The sequence below is a fragment of the Anabrus simplex genome, chromosome 6 (assembly GCF_040414725.1).
Source record: "Anabrus simplex isolate iqAnaSimp1 chromosome 6, ASM4041472v1, whole genome shotgun sequence".
In the NCBI taxonomy this organism is placed as follows: domain Eukaryota; kingdom Metazoa; phylum Arthropoda; class Insecta; order Orthoptera; family Tettigoniidae; genus Anabrus; species Anabrus simplex.
This window is the reverse complement of record NC_090270.1, coordinates 168102531-168120573: the sequence shown is the minus strand read 5'-3', so window position 1 is coordinate 168120573 and position 18043 is coordinate 168102531. Positions and strand designations below refer to the sequence as shown.

The 18043-nt window shown below is 41.5% G+C and overlaps 1 protein-coding gene across 4 annotated transcripts in view; it reads right to left on the bottom strand.

Annotated features, from left to right (window-relative positions):
* Window positions 1-1404: 1404 nt before the first annotated feature.
* LOC136875615 (uncharacterized) overlaps window positions 1405-18043 on the bottom strand; it is a 188412-nt gene continuing 171773 nt past the window's right edge. Inside the window, exon 18 of one of the 4 annotated variants that reach the window (XM_068228086.1) lies at window positions 1405-1515. In XM_068228086.1, coding sequence (XP_068084187.1) covers window positions 1513-1515 — 3 coding nt within the window. In that variant the 3' untranslated portion in view covers window positions 1405-1512. The remainder of the gene's footprint in view (window positions 1516-18043) is intronic. The other 3 variants (XM_068228087.1, XR_011018419.1, XR_011018420.1) reach the window with 3 other exon arrangements.

Here is an 18043-nt window from a genome sequence, read left to right as displayed (position 1 = left end):
CCATCAATGAAATAAAGTAATGTTCTACTTAAATACTTGAAATCTTCTCCTTCTCGATTCATTACCTTCACCAAATTCACCAAGTTCAAATTTTATGTGTCAAGAGGCAATAACATTTTACCATGTCAACTACCTAAAGAAATGCCCTGAATATTATTTTTTCCGGGATCCATCATTTTCATTTCAGGCCAGGCTTTCCTTAGACAGTGTAAATATCTTCTCCGAAATACAGACATTTCACATAATTTACGTTTCTAGAAGCACAAAAAAGATTGTTTATGCAATCAAAATAGCTTATGGGTGCACTAGGAACAAAATATACTTACTCAAAGTGTTGGTAACATATATTTGTAATGAGCTATTTATTTACCAAAATTAGAATATTTCACTCAATAATAAAGCCATTTCCTGTTCTACAAGCAAATGAGAAATAAGCTAACCGACCGTTTCAAACGTTATATTCACTCATTTAACATAGAAATGAATAGGAATTGATTATTTTAAGTCTGAAGGATTTTGGGTGTTGACCAGTAGTTTTCCCTAATTAAGTGTAAATATCCAATAATATTATTTCAGAAACAGAACTAGGCCTACAAGACTTGGAGTTAATATGTGCACGTTTCCGGATAATGCTCCACTGGACGAAGTCTTTTATGTTACACCTTAGACTTTCGAGCTGGAGCGAAGCTTTAGAAAATTGATACCGGTAATTGAAGTATTATTTCGTAATTACATAAATGTAGTTATTGTCAGTTCATTTGTTAAAGAACATCAGAAAGTAACTTTGAAAAGCAGTGCTATAATTCTGTTTGTGAAATATTATTAGGTACTGGTATTCATTATTTTACCTCCAAGTGCTGTAGGCCTAATACTGTTTGTGGAATATTATTATTAAGTGTAGTGCATATTGTGTTATTTTGAAGGAGCTCATTTATCTGTCTCCGTCTTATCCTTGGCTTTGACAATATGAAAGTGACTGAAGTATGAGCGATGCTATTAATGCCATTCCTTGTACAGCCAGTCCCTGCTATTGGTATGAAAATGTTGCTCACAGGGTCGGTAGGTGCATGCATTTTGTTGGGACTGGCAGACTGATATGTAATAGCAATTTCTGGCTCAGTGAGGAAAGCAACGGGAAACTACCTCACTCCTCATTTCCCTAGTAAGCCTCTTCAGTGATGCCTAGGCCATCTATGACAGCTGATGGCAGAGCTGTTGAGGATCCAACCAGCCTTAGAGCTGAGGACTGAATATACATAAAGCAGCGAAACATGTTAATTCATTGGGAATACTTCTGACTGCTAAGTTTAATCAGATGATCTCTTATGGCTTCCACCAAACCATGATGTGGAATGCGACATAGGCCTACTGAAGTTTGTAATAGGACGACTCAGAGTTAAGGATGTTTATTTTAAGATAGTCTTCCTTATAATAGTTATAATTCATCCAAACTCTGGGAACTAAGAGTCTTAGCCCCCGCACATGGCTTCCTTCGTACGTCGGCAGCAAATTTCACTGCAACAAAAGAGAAACAAATAAGCATGACACATGTGTGTTGTAGTGTGGTTACAGAGTTACAGTCTTAATAATAAACAGTGTGTAAATTTTATACCAGATTTATATATACCGGTTATGTGCAATGTGTTACTAATAAACCGTGTTTAATCTTCCTGTGTATACATCTGTTATAGTTATTCATCAGACTTACTAATGCACTTTTATAGCAGGTTTATACAACGTTTCTGTACTCATTGTTACTAACAAACCGTGTATAAGCCTCCTGTGTATATATCTGTTATAGTTGTTCACTGAATTACTTATACAGACCAGGACCCTTGTATAAACGTTGTATAGCAGCGAGTGACGAAAAGCAAACGAGTGAGCAGTTTATTTTCGTGGTATTTACTGTCTGCCGTAATATAATCGTGGTGAAATATCCGACTTATCCATTGAACATTGAAAGAATGGACATTAACGTTCATGATTTCCACGATATTTTAAACATAGAAAAAATATAGACCATTTACATGTTATGGAGGCTAGAAACCTTCTTAAAATAAAACAGGGTACTTATCAATCAATCAATCAATCAATCAATCAATCAATCAATCAATCAATCAATCAATCAATCAATCAATCAATCAATCAATCAATCAATCAATCAATCAATCAATCAATCAATCAATCAATCAATCAATCAACCAATCAATCAATCAATCAATCAATCAATCCTGATCTGCATTTAGGGCTGTCACCCAAGTGGCAGATTTCCTATCTGTTGTTTTCCTTGTCTTTTCTTAAATGATTTCAATGAGATTGGAAATTTATTGAACATCTCCCTTGGTTATTCCAATGCCTAACTCCCCTTCCTATAAATGAATATTTGCCCCACTTTGTCCTCTTGAATTCCAACTTTACCTTCATATTGTGATCTTTCCTACTTTTAAAGACGCCACTCAAATGTATTCGTCTACTAATGCCATTCCACGCCATCTCTCCGCTGACAGCTCGGAACATACCACTTAGTCGAGCAGCTCGTCTTCTTTCTTCCAGTTCTTCCCAGCCCAAACATTGCAACTTTTTTGTAACGCTACTCTTTTGTGGGAAATCACTCACAACAATCGAGCTGCTTTTCTTTGGATTTTTTCCGGTTCTTGAATCAAGTAGGGACGGGTTGTTCCATTCTGCTGGATGATGAAAGTTTTAAAGTTAAATATAGATTTAATAATAATAATGTTATTTGTTTTACGTCCCACTAACTACTTTTTAAGGTCTTGGGAGACGCCGAGGTGTCGGAATTTAGTCCCGCAGGAGTTCTTTAACGTGCCAGTAAATCTACCGACACGGGGCTGTCGTATTTGAGCACCTTCAAATACCACCGGACTGAGCCAGGATCGAACCTGCCAAGTTGGGGTTAGAAGGCCAGCACCTTAACCGTCTGAGCCACTCAGCCCGGCAAAACATAGATTTACGAAGGAATATGCTCGAATTGTTATTAACACAGTCAGAAATGACTTAATCAAAGATCAAAGAGGTGGCTCTATATTGTGTGAACTTTCAAGTTCTCACAGCACTTCGTACACGGGCGCAAAATGAGGTTAGTAATTATCATTAGTGCTCTCGTTATTCCTAATGAGAATAATACACCTATCGCTGAAAGGTGTGTGTTACTATTCAATTTTTTTTTCGAAGATTATATCGTAACTTTACTCTCTTTCTTTTTCAAGAGTTACAAGATGATTCGGTTGATCTTCACGGCCTTTTCGACATGTTAAGTTTATTCGTGCTACCATGCGACTTTTAGGAAAATTTTGCACGTGGATTACCAGCAAAAGCGATCATCAAGGCGACGAATGTCCGAAATACGTCAGTGAACTGCAGGAAGAGATTCCTACGGCTTAGAAGGAGTGTATACATGCAGTATAGTTATACAATGCGTATACCACGTTTATTAGAAGGAAAAATATGCAACGCTTATAAAGGGTTTAATCATTGTTAAGAGAAATGAAATGGCGTATGGCTTTTAGTGCCGGGAGTGCCCGAGGGCATGTTCGGCTTGCCAGGTGCAGGTCTTTCGATTTGACTCCCGTAGGCGACCTACTTGTCATGATAAGGATGAAATGATGATGAATACGACACATACACCCAGTCCCGTGCCAGAGAAATTAACCCATGGTGGTTAAAATTTCCGACTCCGCCGGGAATCGAACCCGGGACCCCTGTGACCAAAGGCCAGCACGCTAACCTTTAACCATAGAACCGGACATAAGGTAAGGTAACAGCTCGGTAGTGAATAGTTCTGTAGTTACTTGGGGACAAAACATGACGGCCTCAATTCCTGGAAGCCAGTAGTCAATCACATTTTGCACCCTACTGAGTTAACGAGTTCTAAGTGATCCTTGTTTGGTGTTGAGAGGTTGTCAAACCACTTTCTTTTACACTCCCTTTCTTCGTGTCGAGTGCAGTAGACGATTTGGCAACTCCGGCTACGGTAGACGTAGTAAATCCTATAAGCTGCTAATAGACACCGGGCTGCTGCCGGAGAGTAGTGGTGTGAGGCGAGGTCATCATGTTTTGTCCCCAAATATATCTTCACTTTGTGTTATATTCTCTTGCCGCAAGACGGCAGAAATTGTCAAGACCTTTACGGACATTTCGACATCCTGCTCGTGCAGATGTCATCGAAATCGTATCATCGAAAAATAAATTTCTATAGTTGGAGCTTCTGCAGGTAAGTGTTGGAATATCTTGGCGTTACTTAAAACAGTTAATTGTCATAGTTAGAACACGATATACACCTTGTTTTTGCCATACAGAGGAGTAGAAAAGTGCACTGTTTGATAAGCATGATTCGCGGCCACGTTGCATTATTCGCGCGTTTCACATTATTTCAAACTGCATCTCTTTTGTGTACTATTTGCGTGTGCATTGGAGTTTAAATTAATTATTTCATTTTCAGAAGTATTTTATGCTAATGCAGTTTTTTCATTGTATGTCTGCTGAAGAAAACGAGTTCCAGTAGAGCAACGCAGATATCCATTTTAGTTGAAGCGATAAGGGAAATATGAAAAAAAAAAAAAAAAAAAAAAAAAAACAATCTGATTATATTACACACGTTTGCGAAATTACTAAATGATTTGATAGTAGACAATTCGGGTTTATGAAAAGTTACTCCACTGAGAATCAACTTGCAGGATTACAGCAAGCAGACAGTAGCAGACATTTTAGATTCAAGAGGTGAAATGGACTATTGCTATTCGCTATTGACTTATCCAGGGCGTTTGATAGAGATCATGGCAGACTACTTACGAATGTGAGAGCTAGTGAACTAGACAAAAGAGTGATTGAATGGGTGGCTGAATTTCTAGAAAATAGAATTAAGAGTAGGTGAAACATTATCAGATCCTGCAGTAGTTAAGAAGGCGGTCGCGCAAGGCAGTATTATTGTATCTTTGTTTTCTTGTAGGGGTCCATGTATAAATGATATGAGTGAAGAACTGGAATCACTGGAAAGGCTGTTAGTGGAAGAAGAGACTTTTCAGTTTTAATCACTGTGCTGATGAGGTGAAAGTAACTCATGAGGCTCGCATTAGGTACAGTAGACACATCAACAGATCTTCATTGGGGTAATCACATAAACGAGGTTGTAAATGATGATTAAGTATCTCTTCATATTGTTATGAGGGTATCTAAGAGTTGTAGCGTCCCCTACGTAATACTACAAAGGCCGGGAAATGGAGAGGGTTTCACCTGTAAAGCTTGGTTCCACGTAGTTCCTCAATTTGCTGTACCATATGATGCACAGATCGGGATTCTTAGTAGGCGCTTTAACTCGGTGCATCGTAGTCTTGTGGACAATATTTCTGTGGCTATGGTATATCTTTGTGTTCTTTTTAAATTAATATTATTATGCTGAAGTGTAGTAAAGATACCGGCGTGAAAGAAAAGTTTTGCAAATTGAAGGAGCAACGAAATCGACATGGCTGTGAAACTCAACTTACCAATTTTTGTAGGAAAGCAAACCGTAGATATCTTAAGTCCGATTTTTTAAACGAACAAATTTAAGCTTTTCGGAAAAAAGAAATGTAAATAGAGTGAGGCTACACTAAAATATGTGTGTTAAGCTGTCTCCATCCAGTTACAGGCCCTGAGGTATATGAAAATACTGCATTTACCTAAAATTCTTTGTTTGGTACTCAGAAGGAGGGACAGGGATCAATTCACTAATAAAAGCTAGGCCTATACTGATTGAGGAAGACAAGTCACTGACTCATGTAAATGAAGAAGTAGGTCCATTCATTATTGATGAAATGGCGATTAAAACAAACAAACAAAACAAACCCCCCTGGCACTACAGCCCTTGAAAGGCCTTGGCCTACCAAGCGACCGTTGCTCAGCCCGAAGGCCTGCAGATTACGAGGTGTCGTGTGGTCAGCACGACGAATCCTCTCGGCCGTTATTCTTGGCTTTCTAGATTATTATTATTATTATTATTATTATTATTATTATTATTATTATTATTATTATTATTATTATTAAAGCGTCTTTATTGTGGCGAAGTTAGGGCTCCCGGCCCTTTCTTACACTTAACCACTTCATGTATATACAATGTATATTTTACATAAAATTTAAACATATGAAATCTTTACAACCTAAAGTATAACTAAAGCAACTAAAGTATCACTAACTAAACTAAGGTGAGTAAAGTATAACTAAATTATATACAGGAACACATTGCAATAAACAACCATATTCACTCTCATTCATGCATCCCATTCACACTCAAGAAAGACTGGAAGTGCTTAAAAGATGACGCTGGCAAAGGATTTTAAATTTTGTCTTAGATTTAGCTTCCCTGATGTAATTGGGGAGTTCATTCCACCAGCTCGTGGCGGTGATAGTGAACGATCTGTTGTAGGTTGCTGTTCGATGCACATGAATTTCTAGCGTACAGCCTGACCGGGTATTGAACAGGTGCAGGGAACTAAGGTAGCGAAATCTGGTGGATAGGTAAGGAGGAGTGTTTTCAGAAAGCACTTGATACACCAAAGTAGTTGCGTGGAGTCTACGTCTGCCATTCAGTCGTAACCAAGATAATTGTGTATAGAATGGGGATACATGGGCGTATGGTTGTATGTCGAATGCATACCTGATGCATGCATTTTGGGCACGTTGCAGTCTCATGCTTTGCTCGTTATTGATATGAATAAAAACTGTATCACAGTATTCGAGAATTGGAAACAAGAGTGATTGAATGAGCTTTATTTTCAAGGACCGAGGAAATATATTTTTAAACCGCTTCAGAGGATGCAGGCTTTGATATACCTTTTGGCACACTTTCATCACATGTTGCGACCAGTTCAATGTTTCGCTTATAGCCACACCAAGATTCATAACTGTTTCACAAAATGGAATAATGGCATTGTTTAGTGCTACAGGAGGAATTTCGTATTGTTTTAAGACGTGTAAGTTTTTTGTACCAATGATTATTGCTTGCGTTTTAAGAGGATTAATTTTGAGATTGTTACTCAATGGAAAATTACTTATGAGACTTAAATCAGCATTAACTTTTTCTACAGCACTCTGAATTTTATCAGTTCTTGAGTGGTAGTAGATCTGCAGATCATCAGCATAAAGATGATACTTGCAATGTGTAATCGATTTGGCAACATCGTGTAAGTAAATTGCAAACAGCAATGGTCCAAGTACAGACCCTTGGGGGACACCGAGGGGTTTGTTAAGCCACTCAGATCTGCTATTATTTACTTTGACACACTGACGGCGATTTTTGAGGTACGAACTGAAAAAGTTTATTGCCGTCTTGCTGAAATTTAATGAATCCAATTTTGAAAGTAGCAGTTGAGGAACAACAGTATCAAAAGCACTAGAAAAATCAAGTAGAACCAGTACAGTCACTTGTCGAGTGTCCATTGCCTGTCGGATATCATCAGTTACTTTCAGTAGGGCAGTCGTTGTGCTGTGTCCTTTCTTGAAACCAGATTGGTAAGGGTCAAGCAGTGAGAAGTTAGTCAAGTAAGTGAGGACTTGTTCGTGTACCAAGCGTTCTAGTACTTTGGAAAGGGGTGGGAGAATGGATATAGGGCGATAATCTGATGGTAAACTAGGAGAATTCTTCTTAGGAATAGGAATGACGATACCGTGCTTCCACACTTTTGGGAATACTCCCTGTACAAGGCAATGATTAAATATATGCGTCAGAATAGGTAATATGGCACCAATAATATTTTTTATGAAAGATAATGGTATGTCGTCATTACCTGGAGCATCAGACTTGAGGGAGTAAATTACACGCTTCACATCGTTCGCCCCAACTTTTTTGAAAGTGAATTTTACTTGATTTACTCGGGAATGAGCATTTATGGCGTTAAGATCATCATCAGTTAGGTCATCAACTGGTTGATGATGATGATGATTATTATTATTATTATTATTATCATTATTAGGATAGTTAGCATCATAGTCATTATTGTCAGTAATATCATTATTAGTGTATGCTGCTTTCGTAAAATGAGAATTTAGATCATCAAGTGGTATACTGGGTGTCTGCATGGTCAGGCTGCGACCTATACCCATCTGATGCAAATGTTTCCATATTAGTGCTGAATTTCGTCTGTTTGTTATCTCTTGAATATATTTATACTTGCTGTTACGAATTAATTTCTTAACTTGATTTCGGAGAATACGGTAATTTTCGAAATCACTAGTGCTTTCAGTTCGCCTAAATCGCCTATACCAAGCATCACGATTTGCCATGACCGACTTAATTTCATTTGTTAGCCAAGGAGACGAAGGGTGAGAAACTCGAATTTGCTTCTTCGGAGCGTGTTTGTCATACAGTCCTAATATTAAAGAGTTCAGTCTGTCAACCTTATCATCAATGTGTCCGACTCGTTGGCTGAACGGTCAGCGTACTGGCCTTCGGTTCAGAGGGTCCCGGGTTCGATTCCCGGCCGGGTCAGGGGTTTTAACCTTAATTGGTTAATTCCTACGGCACGGGGGCTGGGTGTATGTGTTGTCTTCATGATCATTTCATCCTCATCACGACGCGCAGGTCGCCTACGGGAGTCAAATAGAAAGACCTGCACCTGGCGAGCCGAACCCGTCCTGGGATATCCCGGCACTAAAAGCCATACGACATTTCACATTTCATCATCAATGTCATTAGTCAGTAGAATGTCATTCCACGGCAATTGATATGCTTCATTTCGTATTATCTCAGTATTAAAATGCTTGAAGTCTCTTCGCATTATGTACCTGGTTTTGTACTTTGGTGCCTTGAGAGAGTAACGTAAGTATATGAGATCGTGGGTCGAAATACCTGGTACAGCAAGCTGTCCATGTTTTACCACTTTCTGCGGATTGTTTGTTATAATAAGGTCAATCAGTGTGTGAGACGTGTGGTTTATTCTGTGAACATGGTTAGTCGCGTCTAGTGTCAGTATATTGTAATCCATGCCATGGAATAAGTTTTGTAAGTATGTTGATTCGTTACTTGTAACTAGGAGATTAGTATTGAAGTCACCAAGAATGATTATGTTTTCGTACAGCGGAGAACTTCGATAATGCCACTTCTAGGTAAGATATATGTTGTATGTCCGGCGCCTTGTATACCACTCCGATCAGTAGTTTTTGACTATTAACCAAGAGTTCAACAAACATGAATTCAGGTCGAAATGGAGTCTTAGGATCTGAGGTCATAATTATTTTACTTTTTAAGTCGCTACGGCAATATATAGCGCAACCGCCCCCTACACGATTTAAACGATCTAGGCGATGTAACGTCATGTTATTCAGCTTTACGAGATCAGATTTGAGTGACTGCTGTAACCATGTCTCTATTACACAAATACAATGCAAGTTACTGTTACTAAATAGAGCCTGTATTTCGTCAAAGTGACAAAGAAGCGATTGTGCATTGATATGACAACACTGAAAATATTGTTGGTGGGGAGCTAACATTTCCTTAAGAATGTCTCCTGCCACAGTTGGTGAAGGGGAAGGTAAGGGTGAAGGCGGACGACAATGAAGAGGGGTAGGGTCAATGACATCACGGACATGCTGTTCGGTATAAATAATTGACTCATTTACGTTAGCCATTGTCAACAGAAAAATTCAAACTACTCACCCTAGTTGTTTCATAAGCACCTCCAGAAATATTTACACAATCACTCTCACACGCACTATCACATTCACATACACAAACATTATACGCTATTATATCACTCATTGTTTTTCCTAGTCAATCTCGTCGCTCACATAAGGCTTATTAATTGTGCCATGCTGCTAACAAACATTTTCTGTCCATTGTCTTTCAAAACAACAATGCGGCCGTCCTGTGTCCACACCCGTCGGAGTCCGAAGTGATCACGTACCCTGTTTAGAATAGTTTTTCTGATACCTGTCAGGGATTCAGTCAGTAGAAGGCCAGTTCCTTTTAACAGCCGCTTGGCCCTCCAAACTCTGCCCCGGTCATGGTAACGCACGAACTTTATAATTATAGGGCGCTTACCCGTAGCAACAACCTGAGCTGTGGTTCGTTTTAGCACTCCTAAACGATGGCAACGATCTATATCAGACATAGTTATATCTACATTTAACTTGCCCTTCATCGTGTTGATAACTTTGTCGTAAACGTTCTCTGCCGGCTCCTCTGGAATACCATGCAGCACTAAGCAGTTCCGCCGGCTGTACTGTTCAGCTTCATCAAGCAGTTCGGCCTGTTGTTCGAGGCGCTGTTCAGTAAATCCCAGTTTTTTTGTTATGTCTTTCAGCTCACTAGACACCTTTTCTTGGAACTGGGAGAACTCAGCCTTTAGCCGCTGCAGCTCATCCGCGCGGCAGGTGCAGCTTGCGACGTGTTCCAGGCGGCCTTGGAAGTCCTTCATAACATCTTCAATAGACGCTACACGACGAATAGCTTCTTTCGCGGACATACTGAATGATGCTTCAGGTCAATGACAGTTTAGTTACACTGAGAAAGTCACAAATGGCACTTGTTGGCTGTTAATCTTGCTAATTAACGAGATTACTGGAGAGGCGTTTCACACAACAGCAGCAGCAGTTGGCGCCATCGGGTTGGCGATTAAAGCGACATAGCGATATGATAAAAACTCTGCATGAGTGATGTGCTCAGAGATGCACTGGGCATTAATACGCTGCCTAACAAACTGCTGCGTATTTTAATCAAGGGCTTGCCTACATTTTATAGAATAGTATACCGGTTTCATTATATTTCACTTATGCCCTAATTGGAGAGCAGCTGGCAAAATTAACATTAGATGCCACTGAAGCAGTCGAAGAATGAGGTTTTTAAGTATTTACAAGTTGATTTACGTCGTGCCGACAGATAATTCTTACGGCGACGATGGGATGGGAAAGGGCTAGAGGAAGGAAGCGGCCGTGGCTTTAATTAAGGTACAGCTCCAGCATTTCCCTGGTGTGAAAATGGGAAACCACGGAAAACCATCTTTCGGGTTTGAACCCACTATCTCCCGAATGCAAGCTCATAGCTGCGCGCCCCCAACCGCACGGCCAACTCGTTCGGTGGTTTTCAAATTCTTGGAAGAGTATCGGATAATTACCAGGTTAATATTTCAATGTCCGGCTCCATGGCTAAATGATTAGCGTGCTGGCCTTTGGTCACAGGGGTCCCGGGTTCGATTCCCAGCACGATCGGGAATTTTAACTATAATTCGTTAATTTTGCTGACACGGGGGCTGGGTGTATGTGTCGTCTTCATCATCGTTTCATCCTCATCACGACGCGCAGGTCCCCTACGGGAGTCAAATAAAAAGACCTGCATCTGGCGAGCCGAACTTGTCCTCGGACACTCCCGGCACTAAAAGCCATACGCCATTTCATTTTAATACACTGACTGACAGTGACAATGCAACACCAAGGAGGAGTGGTTCGAAAGGGATGAAAGTTGGGGAAAAAACAGAGACGGCACGGATGAATAATTGATGTATATTTCAAACCGATATGCAGGTTACACAATGCGCACGGCATCGACTCAGTAGGATGTAGGACCACCGCGAGCGGCGATGCACGCAGAAACACGTCGAGGTACAGAGTCAATAAGAGTGCGGATGGTGTCCTGAGGGATGGTTCTCCATTCTCTGTCAACCATTTGCCACAGTTGGTCGTCCGTACGAGGCTGGGGCAGAGTTTGCAAACGGCGTCCAATGAGATCCCACACGTGTTCGATTGGTGAGAGATCCGGAGAGTACGCTGGCCACGGAAGCATCTGTACACCTCGTAGAGCCTGTTGGGAGATGCGAGCAGTGTGTGGGCGGGCATTATCCTGCTGAAACAGAGCATTGGGCAGCCCCTGAAGGTACGGGAGTGCCACCGGCCGCAGCACATGCTGCACGTAGCGGTGGGCATTTAACGTGCCTTGAATACGCACTAGAGGTGACGTGGAATCATACGCAATAGCGCCCCAAACCATGATGCCGCGTTGTCTAGCGGTAGGGCGCTCCACAGTTACTGCCGGATTTGACCTTTCTCCACGCCGCCGCCACACTCGTCTGCGGTGACTATCACTGACAGAACAGAAGCGTGACTCATCGGAGAACACGACGTTCCGCCATTCCTTCATCCAAGTCGCTCTAGCCCGGCACCATGCCAGGCGTGCACGTCTATGCTGTGCAGTCAATGGTAGTCTTCTGAGCGGACGCCGGGAGTGCAGGCCTCCTTCAACCAATCGACGGGAAATTGTTCTGGTCGATATTGGAACAGCCAGGGTGTCTTGCACATGCTGAAGAATGGCGGTTGACGTGGCGTGCGGGGCTGCCACCGCTTGGCGGCGGATGCGCCGATCCTCGCGTGCTGACGTCACTCGGGCTGCGCCTGGACCCCTCGCACGTGCCACATGTCCCTGCGCCAATCATCTTCGCCACAGGCGCTGCACCGTGGACACATCCCTATGGGTATCGGCTGCGATTTGACGAAGCGACCAACCTGCCCTTCTCAGCCCGATCACCATACCCCTCGTAAAGTCGTCTGTCTGCTGGAAATGCCTCCGTTGACGGCGGCCTGGCATTCTTAGCTATACACGTGTCCTGTAGCACACGACAACACGTTCTACAATGACTGTCGGCTGAAAAATCACGGTACGAAGTGGGCCATTCGCCAACGCCGTGTCCCATTTATCGTTCGCTACGTGCGCAGCACAGCGGCGCATTTCACATCATGAGCATACCTCAGTGACGTCAGTCTACCCTGCAATTGGCATAAAGTTCTGACCACTCCTTCTTGGTGTTGCATTTGCTCTGTCAGTCAGTGTATTTCAATGTTTGAAACTTTATGTGGGGACGTGGTATTTTTGAAGCATGGAATAATACAGTACATCCATTTGATAATGAAAGGTCTCTATTCCTTAGTTATGATTCTAGTCATCTTTTGTATCGTTTCTGACAATTATCTCTCATTTTCTTATAGCAACTGTGCACTACCTTCCTCGAAAAGTATTACTAAACTACTTGGCAGGTACAATCCAGGCTCAGTCCGATGTTATTTGAAGGCGCTCAAATGCGTTAGCCTCGTGTCGCTAGATTTACTCGCACGTAAAAGAACTCCTGCGGGATTAAATTCTGGCACCTCGGCATCTCCGAAAACCGTAAAAGTAGTTAGTGGGACGTTAAGCAAATACCATTATTACTATGATTATTAGTAGTCGTATTATTACTGCTAAACTGCTCCAATCTCCTGAAAGACAAATTCACAAGAGAAATAAAATGTGACACTTGTATAATGGTGGACTTCCACAACTCCTTTTAGAAATATTTCTAAACCCACGTTTAAGCAACATTGTCACGAGCCATTTTCAGAAGTGCGAGCGATATACTGTATAAAACCCAATAAGAAACCTCTCAACAGTGTTTTAAAATTTCAGTGAAACCTTAACGGAGAAACCAAGAAAACGGCGCAGTTTCTATCTATGAAACTATTTATTTATCTATTTTCAAAAACCTTGGCATACTGAAATTGCATGTTCGGTTTGAGAAGGTAGTGTTGAAATCAAGATTTGTAAACATCAGTGTGAGATATTAGGGGATTTGAGATAAGAAATACTTAATTTGTAAGAACTGCGCGCATTTAGAAGTTGAGGAAGTAGGGAGCTTAACTACGAACCTGGTGAGTGATTGTCGAACTATTAGCTAGCTGCATACCGACAGCTGCTTATCTGCCGGCCTTATAACATTTCGTAGGCGACGGTTTGTTGTAAGGATATAAAAGAGAGGGTGTATAAGTCGTTCGTAAGACCGCAGTTTGAGGTAGTGATGGTGATTACTGTTTTAAGAGGAATTACAATTTGGCAAGTATCCTCTATTAATAATAATCAGAGGAAGAAATGGAAGGGGTCCGACACTTCGAAAAATGAAGATATCGGCCAAACAAAGGTCACGAAGGGTGTGTAAATGAAAGATTCCCTAGCCCTCGGAACCTACTAGCGTCGGGGTCGGAAAAGAACAAGTGTTGACCAAGAGAGATCGGATAGGATATATGTAAGTGAGGAGCCTGGCAAAAATAAGTGGAAGCAATGCAGGACTTGGGTCAGGGCCTCGGGGTTTCCAACCCACACACCCAAGTTAAGAGCCCTTCGGGCCTCTTTTAGTCGCCTCTTACGACAGGCAGCGGTGTTATCTACCGCCCCCACGCACAAGGGAAGCAACAATAAGTCTGAATGTCCCGAAACCAACACACGTTTCCATGTTGAGAGCAGCTGGGTGCCCTTTCAGTCGCCTCTTAAGACAAGCAGGGCATACCGTGGGTATTATTCTATCCCCCACCGACAGGGGGAACAGCTTCATCTCCAGTGGTGGTGTTGGTGGTGGTGGTGGTGGTGGTAATTATTATTTTAAGAGGAAGTATAACTGGGCAACATCCTCGATTAACACTACTCAGAGGAAAAAAATGGAAGAGGTCCAACACTTCGAAAAAATGAAGGTATCAACCAAAGAAACACAAGAGCCACAAGGGCATGAAAATGAAAGATTCCCTAGACCTCAAGTGCTCTTATACCGTCCGGGTCGGAAAAAACAAGAGTTGACCAAGAGAAATAAGATATGATAGATGGAGACTGAGGATCCTGGCACAAGTAAGTGGAAGCAATGCCTGGACTCAGATCTGGGCTCCGTGGTCGCCAAGCCACGCATCCAAGTTAAGAGCCCCTCAAGCACTTTTTAGTCGCCTCTTACGACATGTCCCCGCCCACAGGGGGAGCAACAAGAAGACTGAATATCTCAAAACCATGGAACGGCGTGACCGAGCTCGATAGCTGCAGTCTCTTGAGTGCGGCCAGTATCCAATATTCGGGAGATAGTGGGTTTGAACCGCACTGTCGGCAGCCCTCAAGATGTTTTTCCGTGGTTTCCTATTTTCACACCAGGCAAATGCTGGGGCAGTACCTTTCATAAGACCACGGCCGCTTCCTTCCCACTCCTAGCCTTTTCCTGTACCATCGTCGCCATAAGAACTATCTGTGTCGGTGCGACGTAAAGCAACTTGTAAAAAAAAAAAAGGAAAGGAAAGGCGTGAAATAAACAACTTCATTTTCAACGTCCTCTCTGCCAATATCCCGCACAGAGCTTCGGGAGATATCGCTGCACCTACAGTAGTAGACAAGTTTTGGATGCTGTTAAGAGACGAATTCCTGGGGCAGAAGCATTATACCTTTGGTATAGTATCTCAGCTTGTTCCCGGTGAACGCCAAGAAAACCCACTTCGCACTTAGAAAAATTAAGACGTAGGTGTGTGCGAATATTATCCAGAGATGAAAGGAGGAATTCAAGTTCATCAACAATGATACTATCATCCAAATACCAAATGTTTAACTCTGCATTAATGGAGTCAACAATCGACTGAAGAGTAACTGCAAAAAAGAAGGTGCAAGTGGAATACCATGCTGAACTCCACATTGAGACAGTATAATTTCTTCACTAAGGAGACGGTCACTAGGCAGGGAAAAGCACTGATAGACATACGGATAGATAGAAGATACTTATTCTTCACAGCCAATAACACAGCACCACGTTGCAACTCGTTGAAAGCATTACGGAAATCTAATTTAACGAAAGCTTTCGATCGCTGACGAGGAGACGAATGATAGGAACGTGTGGCATGGACAGCAACTTCATCGTGGTGGTGGTGATTATTGTTTTAAGAGGAAGTACAACTATTATATTATTATTATATTTGCCTTTATTTGTAGTGGCGAAGTTAGGACTCATGGTCCTCTCTTACACTTAACCACACTTCATTAACATTGTACATCTGAGAGCAATATTCATAATCTTAAAACTACCATTACAAACTAGAAACAAAATATGAAACAAAATAACATAAACTCTATAAATATTCTTAGTCATGTCTTAAAACTATCGTTACAAATTAAAAGTTGATTGACACTAAATACCATAAGCACAGTAAACGTACATTCATACACACATTCACTCTACCAGATTCATTCAGCCTGGCGGCACTCATCGAGGAGATGCTCACGGCAAGACAACTTGAAGGAATTTAAGGATTTTATGGCTCTAATGTTGTGGGGGAGAGAATTCCATATTCTAGCTCCATTTGCAACAAAGGAACGGCTAAATGCTGCTGACCTGCTGAGCGGGATAGCAAGTGTACTGCCAGAGCGTGTGTTATGCTGGTGGAAAGAGGATAGGAAATTGAGTTGTGAAGATAAGTAGTATGGGATATTCTCTTTTAATACTCGAAAGATTAATACTGCCACGTGGAGGTTTCTATATTGTTCAAATTTTAGAAGGGAAAGTTGTCGATAATAAGGGGTAACATGAACATCATAGCGTAAGGAAAAGATAAATCTAATACACGAGTTCATAGCACGTTGTAATCGGTTTAGTTGTTCTCTCGTAGCATCAATTAGTACTACGTCACAGTAGGAAAATATAGGGAGGATAAGAGTATTTATAAGCCTAATTCTCATGTTTAGTGGCAGCATATTTTGATGATATTTTAGTTGGTGAAGGGACGCGTACACTTTTCTACAGATATTTGTAATGTGTTCTCCCCAGTTAAGATTCTCGTGTATAATTACACCAAGATTTCTTACCGAGTTTTCGTACGGAATAATTTTACCAGATAAAGTTAGTGGAGGAATGTTTTTGTTTTTTGCCGCACTGATTTGTTTCGTCTGCCCAACAATAATAGCTTTAGATTTTGATGGATTAATTAAAATACAGTTTTCATGAGCGTATGCACAGATATTATTTAAGTCAGAGTTCATATAACCTATTGCTTGATTGATGTCTGAAATTTTGGAATGATAATAGATCTGTAGATCGTAGATCGTAGATCGTCGGCATACAAGTGGTAGGCAGCCTCTATATAATACTAATGAGAGAGAAAAATGGAAGGGCCCGACAATTTGAAAAATGAAGATAACGACAGAGGAAGACAAGGCCTACGAAAGGCGTATAAATGAAAGACTCCCTAGGCATCGATACCTAATACGGTCGGGGTCGGAAGAGAACAAGTGTTGACCAAGGGAGATCAGATGGGATAGATGAAACTGAGGAGCCTGACACAAATAAGTGGAAGCAACGCTACGATTCAGCTCAGGGCCCCGTGGCTGCGAACATTCACTCCCAAGTTGATAGCACCTGCGGGCCCTTTTAGTCGCTCTTACGACAAGCGGGGGATACCGTGGGTATTATTCTACCGCCCCCACCCACAGGGGGAGCAGCTTCATCTCTGGTGATGGTGGTAGTGGTGGTGATTATTGTTTCAAGAGGAAGTAAAACTGGACAACCATCCTCTATTAACACTAATCAGAGAGAAAAAAATTTAAGCGATTTAACATTTCAAAAAAACTGAAGGTATCAACCAAAGAAAGACAAGAGCCACAAGGGCGTGAAAATGAAAGACTCCCTAGGATTCGTAAACCTAATACCGTCAGGTTTGGAAAAGAACAAGAGTTGACCAAGGGAGGTCGGATAAGATAGTGAAAGTGAGGACTTTGACACAAGTAAGCGGAAGCGAGTCTAGCTTAAGCCAGTGAGGAGGACGGACGTGTCGTGTGGCATGCGCCTGCTGAGTGGAGTGGATTAAGAGTGAGGAAGCGGTAAGGTCAAGCGGTCGGCAAGGAGATAGATACGATGGATTGGGTAGACGTAGAGGTTATGAGGAAAGTAGTAAGAGAAGTAATACAGGAGGTATGTCCGTTTGAACAATTAAAGAAAATGCTTCAAGAACAAGTCCAGGAGCAAGAAAAGACGAGACAGTGGATCCAGGATTATATGAAAAATACGAAGGCGATGATAGAAGGCAGTGAAAAAGAACTGGTGTCACTAAGAGAGAAAATAAAAAAATATGGAAGTAGAGATGGTAAACTTGAAGAAAGAAATTGAAGTCTGCAGACAGGAGCGCAAGAAGAAATCCATATTTATTTATGGGGTGGAGGAAGACAAGGCAGAATCTAAAGTGGACATTATTTACAAAGTGGTAGATGTTATACAAAAAAAAAAAATGAAAATAAATTTCAGTGAGG